The sequence below is a fragment of the Trichosurus vulpecula genome, chromosome 3, assembly GCF_011100635.1.
Source record: "Trichosurus vulpecula isolate mTriVul1 chromosome 3, mTriVul1.pri, whole genome shotgun sequence".
NCBI classification, from domain to species: domain Eukaryota; kingdom Metazoa; phylum Chordata; class Mammalia; order Diprotodontia; family Phalangeridae; genus Trichosurus; species Trichosurus vulpecula.
The window spans coordinates 231418349-231438668 of NC_050575.1; the positions used below are offsets into that span (position 1 = coordinate 231418349).

Below are 20320 nucleotides of genomic sequence, written 5' to 3' on the forward strand. Positions count from 1 at the left end.
AAGGGACATCAAAGATCATCTAGTCTAAAACATACTTGAACTGAGGGATTACATTCAGTGTCCTAGACAAGTAGGCATTTAATGTTCACCTAAAGACCTCTAGTGATGAGCAACCTGCTACTTGCTGAGGGAGCTTGTTCCATTTTAAGAAAACACTAACTGTTAAGAAACAGTTCCTTCCACTGAGTCAAAATCCCTCTCTCTAAAACTTCTGTTAAACATCCACAGTTTCTTCAACCACTTCTCATATGGCACGGTCTCCAATACCATCACCGCACTTCCTGCCTATGTCTAGACGCACTCCAGCTTATAATATGAACACAATATGCCTATGTGAGATCTGGAATAAATTTATTCTAGCTCTCAAGTTCTATGCTCTGTCAAATAAGATTGGTTCCATACAAAATCATTTTGGGGGGCCAACAAGAATCAGCCAAACCAAAGACAAAATAGTCTACATCTCCCTTCTTTTCCTTTGATTTGGTTTAATGACAGTTTCTCTCTTTAAGGGAATAGCATAATTGCTGGTGGCTTTCACTTCGGTTTTTTGTAGTACTGGGATCAGTAGCATGAGGAAGGAACTTTAGAAAAGGGGTGGTGTTGGTCAATTGAGAGGAAGGTGGTGTAAACTACACAAGACAAACAGAATGTGGCCTAATGTCCAAAAGATGATGATTGTACTGGTGAAATCTGTAAATTCACTGTACTTCAGTTTCTGAGTATCTAGGATGATTTGAGAATATCTAAGTGATTTAGAAATACAAGTAATTCAAACTGGAATAGTAAAAAAAAAAAAAAAAGAATGTACTTTGCTCTGAATTCCTCTCGTTTTTTCTGTTTCTCATCAATTATTTTCTTCATAATCTGATACCACTTTCTGAAGTCAAAACATGGTTTACCTGAAATAAAAGAAAATTATTAACATTACCAAACCTGGAATAATATACATAATCCAAATGATACCTCATTTATTGATAATAAAATTAAGGAATAACAGATTTAGAGACAGAAGAAACCAAAGGATCATCTAGTTCACTCCCTTGTTTTTAAGCACTTTAATAATGAATCTTGGTAAACATACAGAAACAATAATTCCATACTTAACTGAATTACTAACTTGCCAGTCTTAGGATAGGGAGATAGGTGTAAATATCCACAAGTAGTTCAAGAAACAAGGTCAAGAATTTCAATTAGTATGGAAAATAGGGTGAATATTTCAGTGGCTTCCACTGAAAGTTTAACATTTTATTTTTCTGCCACACCCAAATAACTGATGTTTATGTTCCAAGTTGTAGGCTGGTCTCCCTCCTAAGGTGAGGGGGGCTCCACAATATTTCTTTAAAACAAAACAAAGGAAACAACAACAACAAAAGAAAGTGCCCAAATCCTAGCTTTAATGGAAAAAAACAAAGGATATGAGGTAGCACTGGAGAAATAACTTTGTTGTAAAGATGAAGGATAGAAAAATATCACACAGAGGGTGATGAAGAAGAAAAAGACAACTGTATACTTGAAGCTTTAAAAAAAGGCTCTTCCTGAAGCGGAGGGAGGTGGATCCTCTTAGAACGAAGCAGCTCCTATTCTCTAAGGAATGATACAGTAGATGCACAAAAGTTGGCCCCATTAAGACCTACTAGTTCCACCATTACAACAACTCTCACTTCTGCCCTTGCTTTGCTATTTCCACTGCCATCATTCTATTTAAAAAATTACCATATTATCATGGGCTTAGACTATTGAAATAGCCTTTAAATAGTCCCTCTAATACCCTTTCTATCCCTCTAATTCTTCATACCAGTTATTCCTCTTTTCAAAAATCTTTGGTGAGTTCCTTACCGCCCTAAGGAAAGTTCATATTCCTTTGCCATTCCTACCACTATCTTGTTTCAACCTACCTTTTCAACATGAAGCCACTGGGCCTCAGTCTAGGGCCATGAACCAAAAGCATTTTCCTAGGCATCCTGGTATTAAGAATATCACTAACTCTAGATAAAATATGAAAACTCAAAATATGCTTTAAGCATAAACTCAAAGAGCCTACAAGCATAAAGCACAATTTGAAGGGGGCACAATGTAGAAATTAGTTTTTATAGTGAATAATATTGATAGAGACAATTGAGTACCTTCATGATTGTTTTCGTTTTTTTCTTGAGCAAGTTTAGAAAGGGACCTGCAAATAATAAGTAAATTATCAACTCATTTGAAAACAATCACAATTTGAATTCTTCTACTTACCACATATAACCAATTGAAGCCAAATTTTTGGAGGGGAAAAAATGAATCATTTGACCTGTTTAGACACTATAAATTCTGTCAAACATGACTAGGACTGAGAGGAAGAGGAGGGAAAGCATCACTAATAATCTTGCTCTCTCAAGCCAATCTTAAAAAGAATATATACATCATCAAAATCTGAGCACAAATAAATAAGGTCCTAATATGAATATCTAACAAGCAATGCCAAGAAAGAATTGAACACATTATAAACCATTTAGGAAGTCAAAGTAAATATTCTGAAAGTGAGACATAAATGTACTGGTATAAACAACAGTTACGGCTGTTGAATGTTTTATGGCAATTAAGACTTTCCTATGTAAAAAATTTAACAAATGTCTTCATTCAAAATAACTAGTAAAGTCAATAACAATGTTATTACTTTAGTTTACTTAATATGATCACCATTATAAAGTGTTACTCCCTGCTAAATTAAGACATAAACCACATATTTACCATTCTATATTGTCATTCAATAAAAAGAGTAGTTTCAGCACCACAACAATGACAGCTACAGCCAGAACATCATATTTTACTGTCTTTGTCTTGTGAGTTATTGGATCAAATGTCAGGAAATCCACTTCTCCTATACCAGTGATTCTGATAACTTGACAAGTGAGGCTATGCATTTCATCTGTAGAACAATAAAATAGGAAAATATAAATGGAATTTTCCTGAAAACCTGAGCATTTAAATGCACTAATAAACATTTAAGAAAATGGTATTTTATGACATATCTCAGGAAAAATAAAATAACACCTCCCCAAAAATTATTTTTAAGAAAAAACTGGCTAATTTATTAAAATTGTCATATATCTCATTTTCTGAACAAATTTAATGAGAATACACACACACACACACACACACACATACACACACACACACACACACACACACACAGAGATACTTTTATATCATCAAAATATTTTTTAAAAACAAGTCCAAAGAACACAGGTTAAGAACGCTGATCCCCTCCTTAATACTTAGTACCTTCCAAGATTATCTACAATTTATTCTGTTTATATCTTGTTCATAGTTATTTTCATGTTGTCTTCCCCATCAGACTCTGTGCTCCTCAAAAGCATGGACTGTTTTTTGCCATTGTGTTCCTACAGCTTAGCACAGTGCCTGGCACACAAATGGCACTTAATAAATGTTTTTTGGGGCAGCTAGGTGGCACAGTGAGTAGATCACCAGCCCTGGAGTCAGGAGGACCTGAGTTCAAATTTGGCCTCAGACACTTAACACACTTACTAGCTGTGTAACTTTGGGTACATCACTTAACTCCAATTGCCCTGTCTGACCCCCTCCAAAAATAAATAAATAAATAAATGTTCGTTGATTTGACTTTTTCCCACTAACTACAATGGACACATTAACATCTACAGCATCACATTGCTGGCATGTTCAATAGAATAAAAACTATTTTATTCCATATCTCTCTTTGTTGTGATCTATTAAAGCACTCCTTGTTTTTATCACACATTTTGAAACCTAATCATGCTTGTGTCATTCTAAATGAAAAATCATAGTGATTTATTAGTAAAAAAAATTTATTAACCACAAAAAGCTGAAATACTAGTTTCAAACTAACTAGAAAATGCTTAGCCCAAGAAAACTTGTAAATTTGCTTTAACATATTCCAACACATGGTCGAGTTACGAACTGATCCAATCATTCTGGAGAACAATTTGGAACTACACCCAAAGGGCTATAAAACTGTGCATACCCTGTGACCCAGCAATACTACTTCTAGGTTTGTATCCCAAAAAGATCATAAAAATGGGAAAAGGACCCACATGTGCAAAAATATTTATAGTAGCTCTTTTTGTGGTGGCCAAGAATTGGAAATTGAGGGGATGCCCATCTATTGGGGAATGGCTGAAAAAGTTGTGGTACATGAATGTAATGGAATGCTATTGTTCCATAAGAAATGATGAGCAGGCAGACTTAAGAAAAACCTGGAAAGACTTACAGAAACTGATGTGGAGTGAAGTGAGCAGAACCAGGAGAACATTGTACACAGTAACAGCAACACTGGGTGATGACTAATTTTGATAGACTTAGCTCTTCTAAGACAATTCTAAAAGACTCATGATGGAAAATGCTATCCACATGCAGAAAAAGAACTATGGTGTCTGAATGCAAATTAAAGCAAGCTATTTGCTCTCTTTTTTTTGGTTTCGTTTCTTCTAGAACCATTGGTTCCAATTCTTCTTTATAACATGACTAATGCGAAAATATGTTTATTATAAAAATGTGTATGTAGAGCCTATATCAGACTGCACATTGTCTTGAGGTGGGGGGAGGGGAGGAAGGTGGAGAAAATCTAGAACTCAAAATCTTATGGAAGTGAATGTTGAAAACCAAAAATAAATATTTTTTTGAAAAAAAGATATTCCAACATAACTTAAATATAAATATGTCTATTATACTGAAAGACTTAGGTATTTAGACTTTGCTCTTACCATTAAGATAGTTTTCATTTATATTTTAAGAAAGATTTGCCAAAAGATTTGCTAAATTTACATATTATTTGCATCAGCCTCCAGGGAAGTATACAGCTTCCTCTTGGGCAATTTATAAGCTAGAACTGTATTATTACTATTTGTCATTGCAATTTCTTGATTCTCCAACAGAAGAAATACATAATAGGAAAAAGACAGGTGAGAAAGATAAGGAAAAGGTGGCACTGATAGTAAATAGAAAGTGAGAGGGAAGACATACCACTTTACCTCTATAAGTGATGTAATATTGCATATTGTTGTTATGTCACCTTTGATCACTCTCATAGAATATAAACCTAATAGGGACTATGTTTTCTTCTGGGATCATAGCTTTGGACATCAGAAACTATTTGATTCAACCCGTTCTTTTTGTAGCTGAGAAATGTGAAGCCCAGAAAAGTCAAGTGAATTACCCTAAGACCCAATGGGTGGCATGCAGAGCCAGGCTTCAACAAGCCAACCTTTTAAGGCTAGATCACAGAGTACCTGATATACACTAGAACGATAGTGACCTCTCTCCCATTCTACAGCCCTTGACTCAACCAGAAACAGGAAGTGAGTAGTAAGGCAAGTAAGGACCATTAAACAAGCCAAGTAAGCCAAACTGACCGTCCTGCCACTCTCATTCCCACCACAGAACTGGTGTCTTGGATGGAAGCTTGCTATAAAGTTGTGAATTTACCAATTGGAGAATGTCTTAGTTATTTTTTCTGATGCCTGGAACCATCCTTGTCTAGCTCAAGACTGAAGCATATTTGGGAGAGTTGAAAGGCCATCTTTCCTCCAATGAAAGAAGGCTTTTTAACCTCTATTCTTTGAAAGAAAATCAAAGAAAAAAAAATAAGACCACCAATAATCTCAAGCACAGAAATCTGATCTTCTAAATAACAAAACATTAGACTAGCCACTGCAATCTTAGTAGCATCAAAAAAAAATGAATAAAGTACTTGTTTTACTGTCACTTTGCTTAATATGGCCAATTTGTCTGATTTATTTCATTCCTATTTAAAAAAACAAACCTTACATCTTTGAAATTACTATTGCATCAGCATGGTCACCATATTTGCATTTTCTCACAAGTATAAATCTCCTGAATTTCTCACACTTCCAGTTTAGCAAGAATTTCAGGAACTGATTATATCAGCAGATTCCAACTAGGTTACCTGTCGCTTAGTGTATTTTAAGCTATGTCTAATGAGAATCCTTTCAGGCTCTGTATCTCACTACACTGAATTCAAGGAATTAAGTATCACTCTTGTTACTCTAGACTTTATTCTCCATCTTCTGATGGAAACAGAAATTGGCAAAAATGAATTTCAAGGAGCTAGTGGAGAGAGCACAGGACTTGGAGTCAGAAAGATCTGAATTCAAATCTGACCTCTGACATTTATTAGCTGTGTGGTCTTGGGCAAGTCACATAATCTCCTACTGCCTCAATTTCCTCATCTCTGAAATAGGAATAATAAAGCATCTATCTATCAGGGATGTTGTGAAGATGAAATGAGAGATTTATAAAAGTATTTTGCAAACCTTAAATAGCTGTGACTAGTTATTATTATCCTTAAATCATTTTTGGAATATTTTATTTTTTTCTTATCTAATAAACAAACATGTAAATGAAGAAAAGGAGATGCTAATGTTTGAAAACTTCATGTATCATAAATGTTCTAATAATTGACTCAACTACCTGGAGAGAATTTACCTTTAATCCTGGTGATAATGTATCTTATAAACAGATACAGTAGAAAGAGCAGAGACATGGTTATCATTGTAGGGGAGGTATAAGACTTGTTCTTTTTGACCTTAGAGGAAAAAACCAAGTTCTATGGATAGAGACTGCAAAGAGGCAAATTTTAGTCTTGAAATAAGGAAGAACTTCCTAGCAATTAGTAGAAAGGGATGACTTGAGAAGTGGTAGGTTCTTTCTCTTCAGAGGTGCTTAAGAAGAGTCTGGAAACCACTTGTCCCAAACTTTATTATAGTGGGGATTGCTTTTGTGTATGTGTTGGATAAGAAGGCTGTTAAGATCCCTTCCAACTCTTGAATTCTGTGAACGTAGACACTTGAGCCTAAATTCAAATGGGTAAAAATTAAAAGAAAATAGGGCAGAAAAAGACTACCTTTTCAAAGAATATTTTGGAGAGTACAATAATTTGAAATAGTTCTGGGCTAAAATTTTCCTTCCAAAAGACGTACAAAAAGGTTTTGCCAAATAAACTGATAGTACAAATAAGAATATAATTTTAAAATCTTTTTTTTAGAACAAACTATTTTAGTTGCTTTAGAAATATTAGGTTGCATAATACAACCAACTTTCTAATTAAAAATTATCTGTTTAGTGAAGCAAGACTCCTAAGGAACATTTTCCCTTCATGAAACCCTAATTTCTACATGTAGTTGAAATAAAACTGAATTTCTTTACAAAGATTCTCTAATTCAGACTAGTCATTAATTCAGATTGGCCTTCCTCATAACCACATAGAATCAATAATGTTGTACTGAAAGTCAGGGTAGCAGAGTATCCAGATTCAAGGCCTTCAAGTCAGACCAACCCAGGTTCAAGATCCACCTTACATATACTAGCTCTGACACTGAGCAAGTCACTAACTTCTCAGGTAGCTCTTTTAGAAGACAAGTGGCAGAGCAGTTACTGACTTGCATTGGTAGAGGGAATTTCTTCACTGGGAGTTCTACACACACCAATGAAATCATAGATCCAGTGAAAAACAAATGCTTCACTGTGATGATGAGATTAAAAAAAAATTTTAACATATATTCTTTTACCCAGAACTAATTTTTTATGGATTCACTTTATCTAGACAGAGTAGACAATTTCCAAACATCTAAACAGTTTCCTCAACAAAGCACAGTACCAAAAAACAGTTAGGCAAAACTATCGAATTGTGATTGTCACGAGTAGACAGGCCACTTCTGATTAAGCTGAAAATCCTAAAACCTTTCCAGGAACCACATGATATCTAGAATAATTCTTTTCTGATCTGAAGCTACACATTTGCACATTTGCTTGGTAATCAAGACAGAGCTATCATGTCAGTCTGATAAATCAATTTTAAAAAAGTATTTGCTAAACACCTACCTAGGTAATACATGCTTGGGACACAAAGCAAAAAACAATTCCTGCTCCCAGCGATGCTACATTCTTTCTATTATATTCTATCATGCTTGTGCTTTAATGGTGACAACAACAAGTGGCCTCAAGATTTTCTATCATAATATTCTAGTGACTATAATAAGTATAATATGTATTACATAAACATAAAACATTTCCTAAACACACACACACACACATGCACCTGCATACACATTCTACAGATATAATTATACAGATACAGATAGACAATCTACTTACCAGGTAAATTGGCTTCCATCAGGTACTTCATACACAACATATTTGGATGGAGAAAACAATTCTCAGTTATATGTGGAAAACGAGGTAAGTCCAAAAATTTTGCAAGTTCAATCATTTTTTCAAATATATCTTCATAGACAGGCCAAGACTAAAATAAAATGGAGATATTCAAGGTAAAGAGAAGTCATTTTTTAATTTAGTTTTGAAAACATTAGGATATATGACAAAAGATAAAAGGATATGGACCAGACTTCCATGAATGTGTTGCCTGAATAGGAGGCAAGCTACCCAGCTCCCACATACATCCTTCAGCAAAACCCCCAAGTTTGCCCCAGTCCGAATAATGAATGAGAAATCAAATGAGAAACGACAGTGACATTTTGCACCTCAGAACTGAAGAAAAACGTCAGCCAGGAAAGGGAAGCTCTCAAGCAAAGTAAAGAACAGGGTAACCATAGAAAGAAACTTGTAGACTACAACAAAGCTCTGTGTCTAGAGAGGCAACAGAATGGAAGGGTCTCCTGAGAAAGTACTAGGATGGTCAGAAAATCCCAGGGCCAGGGACTTTGGAAACCCTGGGGATTAGCAGCACAGTGTTAACCAGTGATGTGCTGACCAGTGCACAGACTGAGAAAGTCCAAGACCAGGGGCTCTGAGGTCCTTAATACTCTTTCCTGAGATGCCAGAGATGATCCCAAAGACCTAGCACTTGGAACCTTAAAGACTGGTGGAGGAGGCAGGTGAACCCAGGGAGGAAAAGGTCATTAAAGAATACAAGGTGCCCAGGGTTGACCAACCCACCCAAAAATTATAGCAGGGAAAGGAGGAGATGGAGAACAAAGCTCTAATTCATGAATTAAAGCTGGAGACATAAGCAAATCACAGAAAACACCAAGGAATATAAAAAACTGTTGGCAATTTAACTCAATAAGAACTGCAAGCAGAGAGTCAATAGAAAAAAAAATGGATTTTCCACATGAACACACATAGAAGAAACGAAGCAAGAAAGAAAAATGAAATGTAAGCTTTGGAAGAAATAATAAGAAGGAGACTATGTAGCTTAGAAAAGAAAAAGGTAAATCTTACCCAAGAAATGTAACCCTAAAAAACTAGAGTAGACCAAACAGAAATCACTGACTCCGTGAAATAGCAAGAAATATACTAAAATCAAAAGGTTGAAAGAAAAAAGAAAATGTAAGATATTTTGATATAAGAGACGACTGATTTTTGTAACATAAGGAGAGAGAATTTAAGAATCACTTAAAACTATGATTTTTAAAAAGCCTATATTTAAAGAAATCATGAATGAAAACTGCTCAGTTCTATCAGGATAAGAGGATAAAGTGAAGACTGAAAGAAAACACCAGTCAACTCCTGAAAAAAAAATTTAAAGTCCCACATAATATCACAGCTAAAACCCAGAGCCTCCACATCAAAGAAATAAAAATAAAAATGTGATGCAGACAGAAGCAGTTCAAGTTTCAAGGAACCACACAGGATCACATAAGGCTGGGTGGCAGTTTCTACTCTACATGAGGGTAGATCATGGATACAATATTCCAAAAGGCAAAAGATACAGAATTATAACAAAGAATAACTTATGGTGCAAGTTGAATATAATCTTATAGAGGAAAAAAAAGTCCTTTAATGGAAAAGAGGACTTCCAAGTACTTCTGATGAAAATAACAAAGCTGAGGAAGAGCTCTGAAATAAAAACACAAGAGTCCAGAGTAACCTAGAAAAGTAAGTTTATCTGAACAGTTAGAAGGAACTACTGAATGACACAGCACCAACATTCTAAAAAAAAGGAGAGAAGAAATAAGTGTCCCATCAGAATTTTACTGTCTTCAAAGCTAATAGCTAACAGTCATATAGCACTTACGATGTTCCAGGCACTATGCTAACTGCTTTTAAGTCACAGCTAAAATCCCACCTTTTATAGAAAGCCTTTCCCAGCCCCCCCCCCTTAATTCTAGAGCTTTCCCTTTGTTAATTATTTCCTATTTATCTTGTAAATAGCTTGCTTTGTATGTATCTGTTTGCATGTTGTCTTCTCCATTAGATTTTTTTACAAAAACTTATTCTATTTTTAATTTATGGAATAAAAGAAGCATTTAATTGCTCATTAAACTACAAATATACTATGTACAACTTGCTATTCCTTTCAAATATACAACAAAATTGTCATGTAAATTTCTTTTTTTCTTTCCTCCCTCCCAACCCCTACCCTAGAGATGGCTACCATTAGACACAAATAGATATATATGTGTAAAATTATTCTATATGTATTTCTATTTATCATTTCTTTCTCTGGATGCAAAGTGTCTTTCTTCATATGTCCTTTACAGGTAATGTGAATATTTATAACGTTTAAGTAACTTGTTTTAACTTAAAACAATATTGCTATTATACAATGGCCTCTTGCTTCTGCTTATTTCATTCTTCATTATTTCATGCAAGTCTTTCCATGTTTTTCTAAGATCACTGAGCTCATCACTTCTTAAAGCACAGTACTATTTCATCACAATTTATAGCACTGAACGCAACTTGTTCAGCCATTCTCCAACTGATGGGCATTCCTGCAATTTCTAGTTTTTTGCCATTGCAAAGACAGCTGCTATAAACATTTTAGAATCTATTAAAACACTTGAAAGTACTTGTATAAATGGATTATTCCTTAAATTGATTTTTTTAAAAAGCATTCTTTGTAATGGGGATAAACTAGAAGCTTTCCTATTAAGATCGGGGTGAAACAAGTATGTCCACTGTCATCAATATTATTCAGTACTGCATTAGAAATCCTAGCAATGGCAATAAGAGAAGAAAAAGAAAAAGAAAAAATCAGAATAGGGAATGAGATAATAAAACCATCTCTTTTTGAAAATGATATGATATACTTGGAAAATCCTAAATACTTAACTAAAAAGTCAGTTGAAACAATTAATAATTTTAGCAAAGTAGCAGGATATAAAGTAGATTGTCACCATTCCTATATATCACAAACAAAACTCTGCAAGAAGAAATAGTAAAAGATATTTAAATATTTAAAATAGCTGTAGACAGTATAAAATACTTGGGAGTACACTTGCCAAAACAAATCCAGGAACTATATAAACAAAATTATAAAAAAAACCTTTTATACAAATGAAGTCAGATTTAAATAACTGGAGAAATATTAATCATTCATGGGTAGGCAGGGCCAACATAACAGAAATGACAATTTTACCTAAACTAATTTATATATGCAATGCCATCCCAATTAAATTACCAAAAAATTATTTTACTGAACTAGAAAACATAATAAAAGTCATTTGGAAGAACAAAAATTCAAGAATATCAAAGGAAATAATGGAAAAAAACTGTAAAGGAAGGAGGTTTAGCAGTACCAGATCTTAAACTATATTATATGGCACTAATTATCAAAACTATCTGGCTCACTATCTAAATTAGCTAAGAAATAGAAAGGTAGATCAATGGAATAGAGTAGACATACAATATACAACAGCAAATAAACATAATAACCTTGTATTTGGCAAATGTAAAGACTTAAGATTTTGGGATAAGAATTCATTATTTGGCAAAAATTATTGGGAAAGCTGAAAAGCAGTATGGAAGAAACTGGGCATACACCAATATCAGCATTGTTGTAAGAGCCTTGAGAGCAGGGACAGTTTTTCTGCCTTCTTTTGAAGTCTCAGGACTTAGCACAGTGCCTGGCACATATTAGGTGCTTACTAAATGTTTACTCCTTAAATGACTACAATTATTGTCTCACTTGATCCTCACAACAACCATTAAAGTAGGTGCTATTATTATCTCCATTTTACAGATGAGGAAACTGAGGCCTACAGTTACACAGTTAATAAGTGTCTGAGGCTGGATTTGAACTCAGTTCTTCCTGACTCCAGATCCAGCATTCTATCCAATGGACCACCTAATACATAAAGGAAGTTAAGTAAGAAAAACAGAGATCTTATCAATATATTAGCTCTGTTCTAAGGGTTTTAAGATAGGAGAGAGCAGGGAGAATAAAATAAGGAATACGCTAATGTAGAAAGGAGGAAGAATGGGGAAGAATTGGCTATTTCTCATAATTAGAGGACATGAGAATATACAAACATGGAGAAATGGGTAGGAGTAGCAGGCATCAGATGAACCTCACTCTTAAATGAAATGGACAAAGGAGAACTAAACGCCTACGCTGGGTTTAAAACAGAAATATGCCAACTCAACAGGGAAATAAGCTGGGATGGGAAGAATTTAAGAGAGAAAGAAGAGACTAGGAAAACAAATGTCCTAATCCAGGAAGAGGTATTGAAAGGTGGTGATGGGAAGAATTAGAATCTAGGGGGCGCTAAATTGCCTTTCAGACAATTTGAAGAATGGACAAATTGTGGTAATGTGAGTTAATACAATCTTATTGTAATTTAATAAATAATTAAAGAGATGATTTCAGAGAAACTTGGTTAGTGTAAACAGACTCAGAGTGAAGGGAAAAGAATCAGGAGAGCAATTTATACGATAACAACAATGTAAAGAAAAGTAACTTTGAAGTACTTAAGAACTTCATCACAGCAACAGATAACAATGTCTCCAGAAGAGTAGCATGAAGCACATTACCCACCTTCAAACAGAGAAGGGATGGGCACAAAGTAAAGAGGCACATTTTTGGACATGGCTACTTTGTGCATGTGCTTTACTTGATTGTGCTAATTTGTTTCAAGGCATTTTCCCTTCTTTTTCTCTCCTGGCTAATGAGTAGAAGGAAGTCAGAAGGCGGAAGACATTAGCAATAGCAAAAAAAAAAGGGGGGGGGGGTGCGCCTATTGCAACATTTTTTTTAATGCATGTAAGATAACGGAAGAAAGTTCAGAAGGAAGCACAGACAAGCAGCAGAGTTTTAAAAATAACACATAGAATTTTATTATATACTTTTCAAAAAATAGCTGTGTGAAATGGAGATTAATAGATTCTGCTGTGCATATGAAAATGTTCGTTTTGGGTGATGATCTCTTAACTGCCAAATTCAATGGCCTTTTGTCAGTCCTCATTCTCCTTGACCTCTCTATGGCCTTCAACAGTAGATAACTCTCTTTTCCTTGTTATTCTCTTCTCTTTAGGTTTTTAGGACACCACTCTCTCCTGGTTCTCCTACCTATCTGGCCACTACTTCTAAATCTCTTACTGGATCCTCCAGAAAACTCCCTCTAATTATAGGGTCCCTCAGGCTTCTGTCTTGGGCCCTCTTCTTTTTTCTCTCTATACAACCACTCTAGTGGTGATCTCACTAGCTCCCATGAATTTAACTGCCATCTCTATGATGATGATTCTTATATCTATCCTGCCCTAACCTCTCTGCAGACCTTCAATCTCCTCTCCAAATGCCTTTCAGACATCTCAAACAGGATGTCCAGTAAACATCTTAAACTCAGTACATCCAAAACAGAACTCATTATCTTTCCTCCAAACCCTCCCCCTCTTACCTTCCCTATTGCTGTAGAGGGCAACATTATCCTCCCAGTCCCTCAGTCATCCTGGATTCCTCATTGTCTCTCACCTGCCATAACCAAGGTGTTGCCAAGGCCTGCTGATTTCACCTTGCAACATCTCTCTAATATGGCCCCCTTCTCTCCTCTGACATAGTCACCACTCTAGGGCAGACCCTCATCTTCTCAAATCTTGATTATTGCAAGAGCCTGCTGGTGTGTCTGCCCGCTTCAGGTCTCTCTCCATTTCAATCCATCCTCAGTTCAGCCACCAAAGTGATTTTCCTTAAAGCACAGGTCCAATCATGTCACACACAACATTGCCCCCCCCCCCCATATATACCCGTGACTCCCTAGTGCCTCCAGGGTCAAATACAAAATTGTCTAGCATTCAAAGCCCTTCCCAACCTAGACTCCTCCTATCTTTTCAGTCTTCTTACCTCTTACTTTGCACTTTGCACTCTTTGATTCAGTGACACTGGCCTCTTTACTGTTTCATGAACAAGATAATCCATTTTTCTCCTCTGGGCATTATCTCTGGCTGTCCCCTATGCTTAGAATGCTCTCCCTCCTCATTTTTGCCCGGCTTCAAGTGCCAACTAAAATCCCACCTTCTACAGGAAGCCTTTCCCAACCCCTCAATCCTAGTACCTTACCCCTCTTATTTATTTACTACTTATCCTGTAGATGGAGCTCATTTGTATATAGTTATTTCCTGTTTTCTCCCCCATTAGATTGTGAGCTCCCTGAGGGCAGGGACTGTCTTTTGCCTCTTTTTTATCCCTGGTGCTTAGCACAATGCCTGACACATAGGAATCACTTAGTAAATGTTTAATGACTATTGACTATTGTTTAAGTTCAGAATAAAACAACAACACAAATTATAAACAGCTCTCTACAAAATTACAAACTACAAACAACCATGAAAGACCTGTCTTTTGCCTCTTTTTGCATCCTCAGGGCTTAACACAGTGCCTTACACATAGTAGGCACTTAATAAATGTTTATTGATTGATTGTAAAAGAAAAGCAAAATGACTCTGAAGTGTTACCTCATACTCAGCAAGCTAGCAAAGATGTCAAAAAATAGAAGTTATACTATTAAGGCTGTTAAAAGACAAGAATGCTAGTGTACTGCTGTTGAAACTGTGAACTAGTCCATCCATTTTGGAAAGCAACTTGGAATTATGTTAAGAAAGTGACTAAAATGTCCATTCTTTTTGGCTCAGAGATCCTACTACTAGTATATATGACAAAAAATAAATGATTCAATGAAAGGCCTCAAAATACCATAAAATTTATAACAATACTTTTTGTGGTAGCAATGAACATAGTAGATGCTGGGCAATTAGGGAATAGCCAAACGCTATGGAACATGAATGCAATTGTATATTAGTGTGTTGTACAAAGCAATATGACAAATACAGAGAGGCAGGGCAAGTTGTACAAAAGGAAGGAAGGTAGGCATGGAAGTGTCAAATGAGGGTTTTGTGAGGATGAGGGAGATGCGTTTGAAGACTGTAGGAAAGCAGCCAGTGAATAAAGAGAGATTAAAGATAAGTTAGAGAATGGGGATATGACGGGCAATCTCTTAGAGGAGACGGGATGCCATAGGATCACCTGTATATGCAGCCAGGGCTAGAGAAGGGCCACCTCATCATATGAGACAGGGGTGAAGGAAGAGAGTTGCAGAAGGCATCTAGGTGATGTGAGATAAAGAGGAAGGGAAAAGAAGGAGCTCTTGGAAAAAGGTCTTATGTTTTCAGTAAAATCTGAAGCAGAGTCATTTCCAATCGATGTTATCATTCTCCCATATCTGAAATCTACGTTTTAATATTTCAAAGATCCATGTCTTTATTGGTATTAGACTCCTTCCACTGACACAGATCACCATCCTCTATATCACAAAGTATGTTTCTTATGGTCTAAAACCTCTATCATCTAGTGAACAATCTGATGAGCTTCTCTGAAATGTGACAGGTTGATCTTGTATAACAGACATATCAGACATAACTATATTTGTATTGAAACTTTTTTCTAGCCTAATCGGAGCTGTTAGAAATTATCTTCCGTTGCCCTTGAGCCCCAGGGCTACCTCCAAGGCATGATGAAGTATCACAATAAAACTTTAGTGGATGCTTTCAAATCCATAAACATCTAAAACCTATTATTAGCTGATAAACTATCTATACATGTATATATGTGTGTGTGTATACATACACACATGATTAATACCATATAATAATATTAAAGAACAGTTGATTGCCTTAGATAACTTTAAAAAGTGAATTAGATTTACAAATAGCCAAGGGAAGTACCTTCTGGAAGCAATCTGTTTTCTTAGTGTATTTCCAAACATCATCTGGATAGTCTTTATTGGTTTTAACAGTCACACAAAACTATTATATTAATAGCTGTATATTATTATTATTATCAATACTACTATATAACAATCACCTCATTGATGGTGAGATTGTTTAGAGAGACACAAAGACTTGACTTCAGAGATGGTGACACTGATGGGAAACATGGAAGCAGGAGAAAATATCGGTTGGCTTCCTTTCATCCTATCCTATGTCTAGAACAGGGGTGGGGAACCTGTAGCCTCAAGGCCATGTGTGGCCCTCTAGGTCCTCAAGTGCAGCCCTCTGACTAGATCCAAACTTCACAGAACAAATCCCCTTAATAAAAGGACTTGTTCTATAAAACTTGGACTCAGTCAAAAGGCCACACCCAAGGACCTAGAAGGCCACATGTGGCTTCAAGGCCTCAGGTTCCCCACCCCTGGTCTAGAAGATGAGGAATGGGAGCAGTGAGAGAGTATCTGCTCAACTGTCCTTAATTCCCCTCAGGTAGTTTTTAAAATATGTCCAATTATTATGGTGACAAAAGTGTCCTAAGAGCTATATAAAGGCATATAAAGAAAGATGGCAGAAGAGAACTAGAGAAGACCATAAGAAGACATGAGGAAAGGAAGGGACTAAGCATTTATATCACACCTACTAGTGTGCCAGGCACTAAGTTAAGTGCTTTACAAATGCGGTTACATTTGATTCTCATGACAGTCCTGAAAGGTAGTGCTATTATTATCTCCTAGTCATAGTAGAGGAAACTGAAGCAAGCAGAGGTAAAGTGACTTACCCAGAGACTCACACACACAGCTAACAAGTGTCTGAGGCCATATTTGAACTCAGGTCTTACTGACTCCAGGAAACCTGGAAAGTATTCAAACTTTAACGAGTAATTCCTTCATTTGGGGGAACTTAAGAAATAACTGAATGCTCTCTGGGAGACATTTTCCTCCTTTAGCTAATAGTGACCAGGTTTTACAAGAAGTGTTAAAATTTTTCCAAGTCAAAATGAATCATCATGACAAAATGCCATGCAGTTGATTTGGCTGAACCAGCATTACATCTTTTCTTACTAGTCATTTAAAGAGTTGATCAGAATGCTGTTAATCAACATTCAAAAAACTAGAGAGCTGCTGTTTCTGATTAAATTCCTAGTTTTCTCTTTATTCTGTTTGCTAAAAGTACCATGACAGATGATGAAACTATTAATTTTTAAGGAAGATTACAGAAATACTGTCAAGCATTATAATAGTTTGGCTTTATAAAGTATAAATTATCTAAATTTAAGAGCCTGAAATCTACAAAAAAATAAATCACAGATGACAATATACTACTAAATACTGCTACCAAAAGCTCATTAACAGAACAAAATGCTACTGCATGAAATCAACAATTAGTAACAATTGTTCCACACATTCACTGGCAACAGTATCCTTGAAATAGATCTAGATTCATTGCCTATTTTGCTAAACAGAAAAATTTCTGCTAGAAGTAATGTGGCTTCCAAGCAGAACACCATGCTCTAGTAACTTGAGTCAGATACAAAGGCTATTTGCCTGAGGGGAAAAATGACAGTGCATCAACATGAGTGGAAATACTAAAATGTAAGGAGCACACCTACCTCAAATCCTGAGCTTAACTCTAAAACCAGAGTGATGGTAGGAACTCAATGCCTGCTCCCAAACCACACTGACCCTATTTCTTAGCTACTCTCTCCTATATAAATTCAGGATCTGAATTCCTGAACTGAAATAAACCTTAGAGATCATCAAATCCAAGCTGCTTCTTTTACAAGTGAGCAAACAAACCAAAACCCACAGCAGGGAAATAACTTGTTTAAGACTACACAATAGTGATATTAGCAGTAGTTCATTAAGACTACCTGGACGAACCTAATGGGAAAAAAAATCTCTTGCCTAGGATTAAAGCTGAAGAAAAACATCAAGAATTTTTTTTTCTTTCTTCCATTTTCCCCTCCCCTTTTAAAAAAAAGTTTGCTCTGTTTCTGCAATAACAAAAACAAAACAAAAACCAAACAAAGAAGAAAAACAGTCCTTAGCAGCCCACACAAAAAGCTCCACTGGCACTATCTCCATCTCCATCTCCTAAAACAATTGCACCTTTTGTCATTTCTGGTGGAGGTACTGCTGCTGAAGAAGCCAAGACTTAGTAGAGAAAGCTAAGACATGGAAAGAGGGAAGAAAATGCTCTCTTTGTTAATGAAAAGCCTTTTCCATTTAAAGTTTCAACATACACTATTAGAACAGTGAATGCACTTTTGTGAGCAAATGCAAAGTACACAATAAAGAATAGCTGCCTGTCAATTAAACAAACAGTCACTTGAAGGTCCCAAACCTTCACCTTTTTCCTGAAAAGAGGGAAAATTCAGTGTACATGGAATATTACTACACTTGAATGAAAGATGTACCTAGAAGGTACTATGCAAACAAAGCCTATAAACTAATTTGAGTGATATGAATTAGTTTAACTATAATAGTAAAGGATCCCTAAGTTTAACATGTTTTTAGAAGCTACAAAACTATAATAAGTTATCCTAACAAGCATTAAAACTGAATGCTTGGGAAGACAATTTATTGAATTTCACAAATATTCCAGTGGGTTTATTTTCCTCCGTGAAGCAATGCTTCCAGGCAGGTAAGGACAAGCTAGAGTTTCTGTTACCCAACAGCAGGCTCCTATGATAACCGTGATTACAACACCCCTGTCAGAGGTGAACTTCCTGCTTAGCTATTTAAAAAAGGCAGTGCCTCACCCTTACTTATTCTTATTGTTGTTTTGAAATTAAGTTTCAGGTGAGAAAAAAAATCTAAAGCTGCATGCACCTGCTAATCCATAAGCTTTTCTTTATAAATAAATGAAAATGAGTAAGAAAATAAAAATAATAAAGGTGATGAGGAAAGCTTGTTATAGGTTGCACTTTAGAGAAAATGGAAAATAAACAAGTCCATGATTCTAAGGGAATTACACAGGATCATCAAAATGATCCTTTCCAATTCTGAAAAAAAAAAGATAATCCATAAAATATATGAAATGTGGGGTAGGAGTGCCCCTCCACCTTTAGGATTTCACTCAGGCATTCTTAACCTGGGGACCACGGTCCCCTAAGAAGTCTACAGATAAATTTCTGGAATTTCATGAACTAGGATGGGAAAGTTATATTTTTATTTTTACTAACCTCTAACTGAAATTGATAATATTCTTTAATTATGAACACAGACAAAAAACATTCAGAGAAGGAGTCCAAGGGCTTCTTCACCAAGCTGCCAAAGGGGTCCATGACACAAAAAAGGTTAAGAACCCCAATTTGGCTGGATATGAGTGCAGCTGGATGTTTTCATGGACTGCAAACTCAATATGAATCAGCAGTATGATGTGGCAGCTAAAAGAGCTAACACAAATTTAGGAAGCATCAACAGAAGCATGATGTGCAAAATGAGGGAGGTGATCAGACTACATATAAGGTATTGTGTTAAACTCTCAGTACTGCATTAGGAAAATCAGTGACCAAGCTAGAAGACATGGATGGCATGATTATCAAATATGCAGATGACACAAAACTGGAAGGACAGCTAACACACTGGATGACAGTCATGATCAAAAAAAAATCTTAAAAAGGCTAGAACATTAGGGTGAATCTAACAAGATTAAATTCAATAGGGATAAATGTCAAAGACTAGACTTGCGCTTAAAAATATCAGCTTCAGAAATACAAGACAGGGGGAACGGTCAGATAGGAGTTTCCACGACAAAGATGGGGGGAGGGAGAAAGGCTGTTAGTGGACTGAAAGCTCAATCAGTAGCATGTGATCTGGCCAAAATTAAGAGGCACAGCTTCCAGAGACCTCCTTAGGTGACAGGCCCCAATGTACTCTGCACTTACCCAACTAAAGGTGAAATGTAATGCTCAGTTCTAAGCCCCACGGTTTAGGAAGGACATTGGAAAGTTGAAGGACATCCAAAGGGCAAACAGGATGGTTAGTGGCCTTGAGCCCATGTCATAGGAAGAGCAGTTGAAGGAACTGAAGATGTTCAGCCTGAAGAAGAGAAAACTTAAGGGGGACAAGAAAGCCTATCTTCCTATACCTAAAGGGCTATCCTGTGTAAGAGAGATTAGATTTCTCCTGGGTTTCAGGAGCAACACCAGCAAGCTGCAAACAGGCAGATTCAGGCTTGATGTCAAGAAAATCTTCCCAGCAATTGGAGTTATTCAAAAGTGGAGTAGGCCTCTGGAAATAGTGCTGATGACCTATGGAGGTCATCAAGCAGAGCATCTGGATAACTACTTGTCAGGGATTCCCTTTTGGATTTGGAT

The 20320-nt window shown here is 36.1% G+C and overlaps 1 protein-coding gene across 1 annotated transcript in view; it reads right to left on the minus strand.

The window, feature by feature from the left end:
* The window catches only part of TAF1B (TATA-box binding protein associated factor, RNA polymerase I subunit B), a 102822-nt gene that overhangs the window by 23482 nt on the left and 59020 nt on the right, over positions 1-20320 (minus strand). The window contains exons 9-12 of the mRNA XM_036751656.1: positions 8152-8299; positions 2731-2908; positions 2124-2170; positions 809-899 (exon numbers count right to left, since the gene is read on the minus strand). Of these exons, the coding sequence (XP_036607551.1) occupies positions 809-899; positions 2124-2170; positions 2731-2908; positions 8152-8299 (464 nt within the window). The remainder of the gene's footprint in view (positions 1-808; positions 900-2123; positions 2171-2730; positions 2909-8151; positions 8300-20320) is intronic.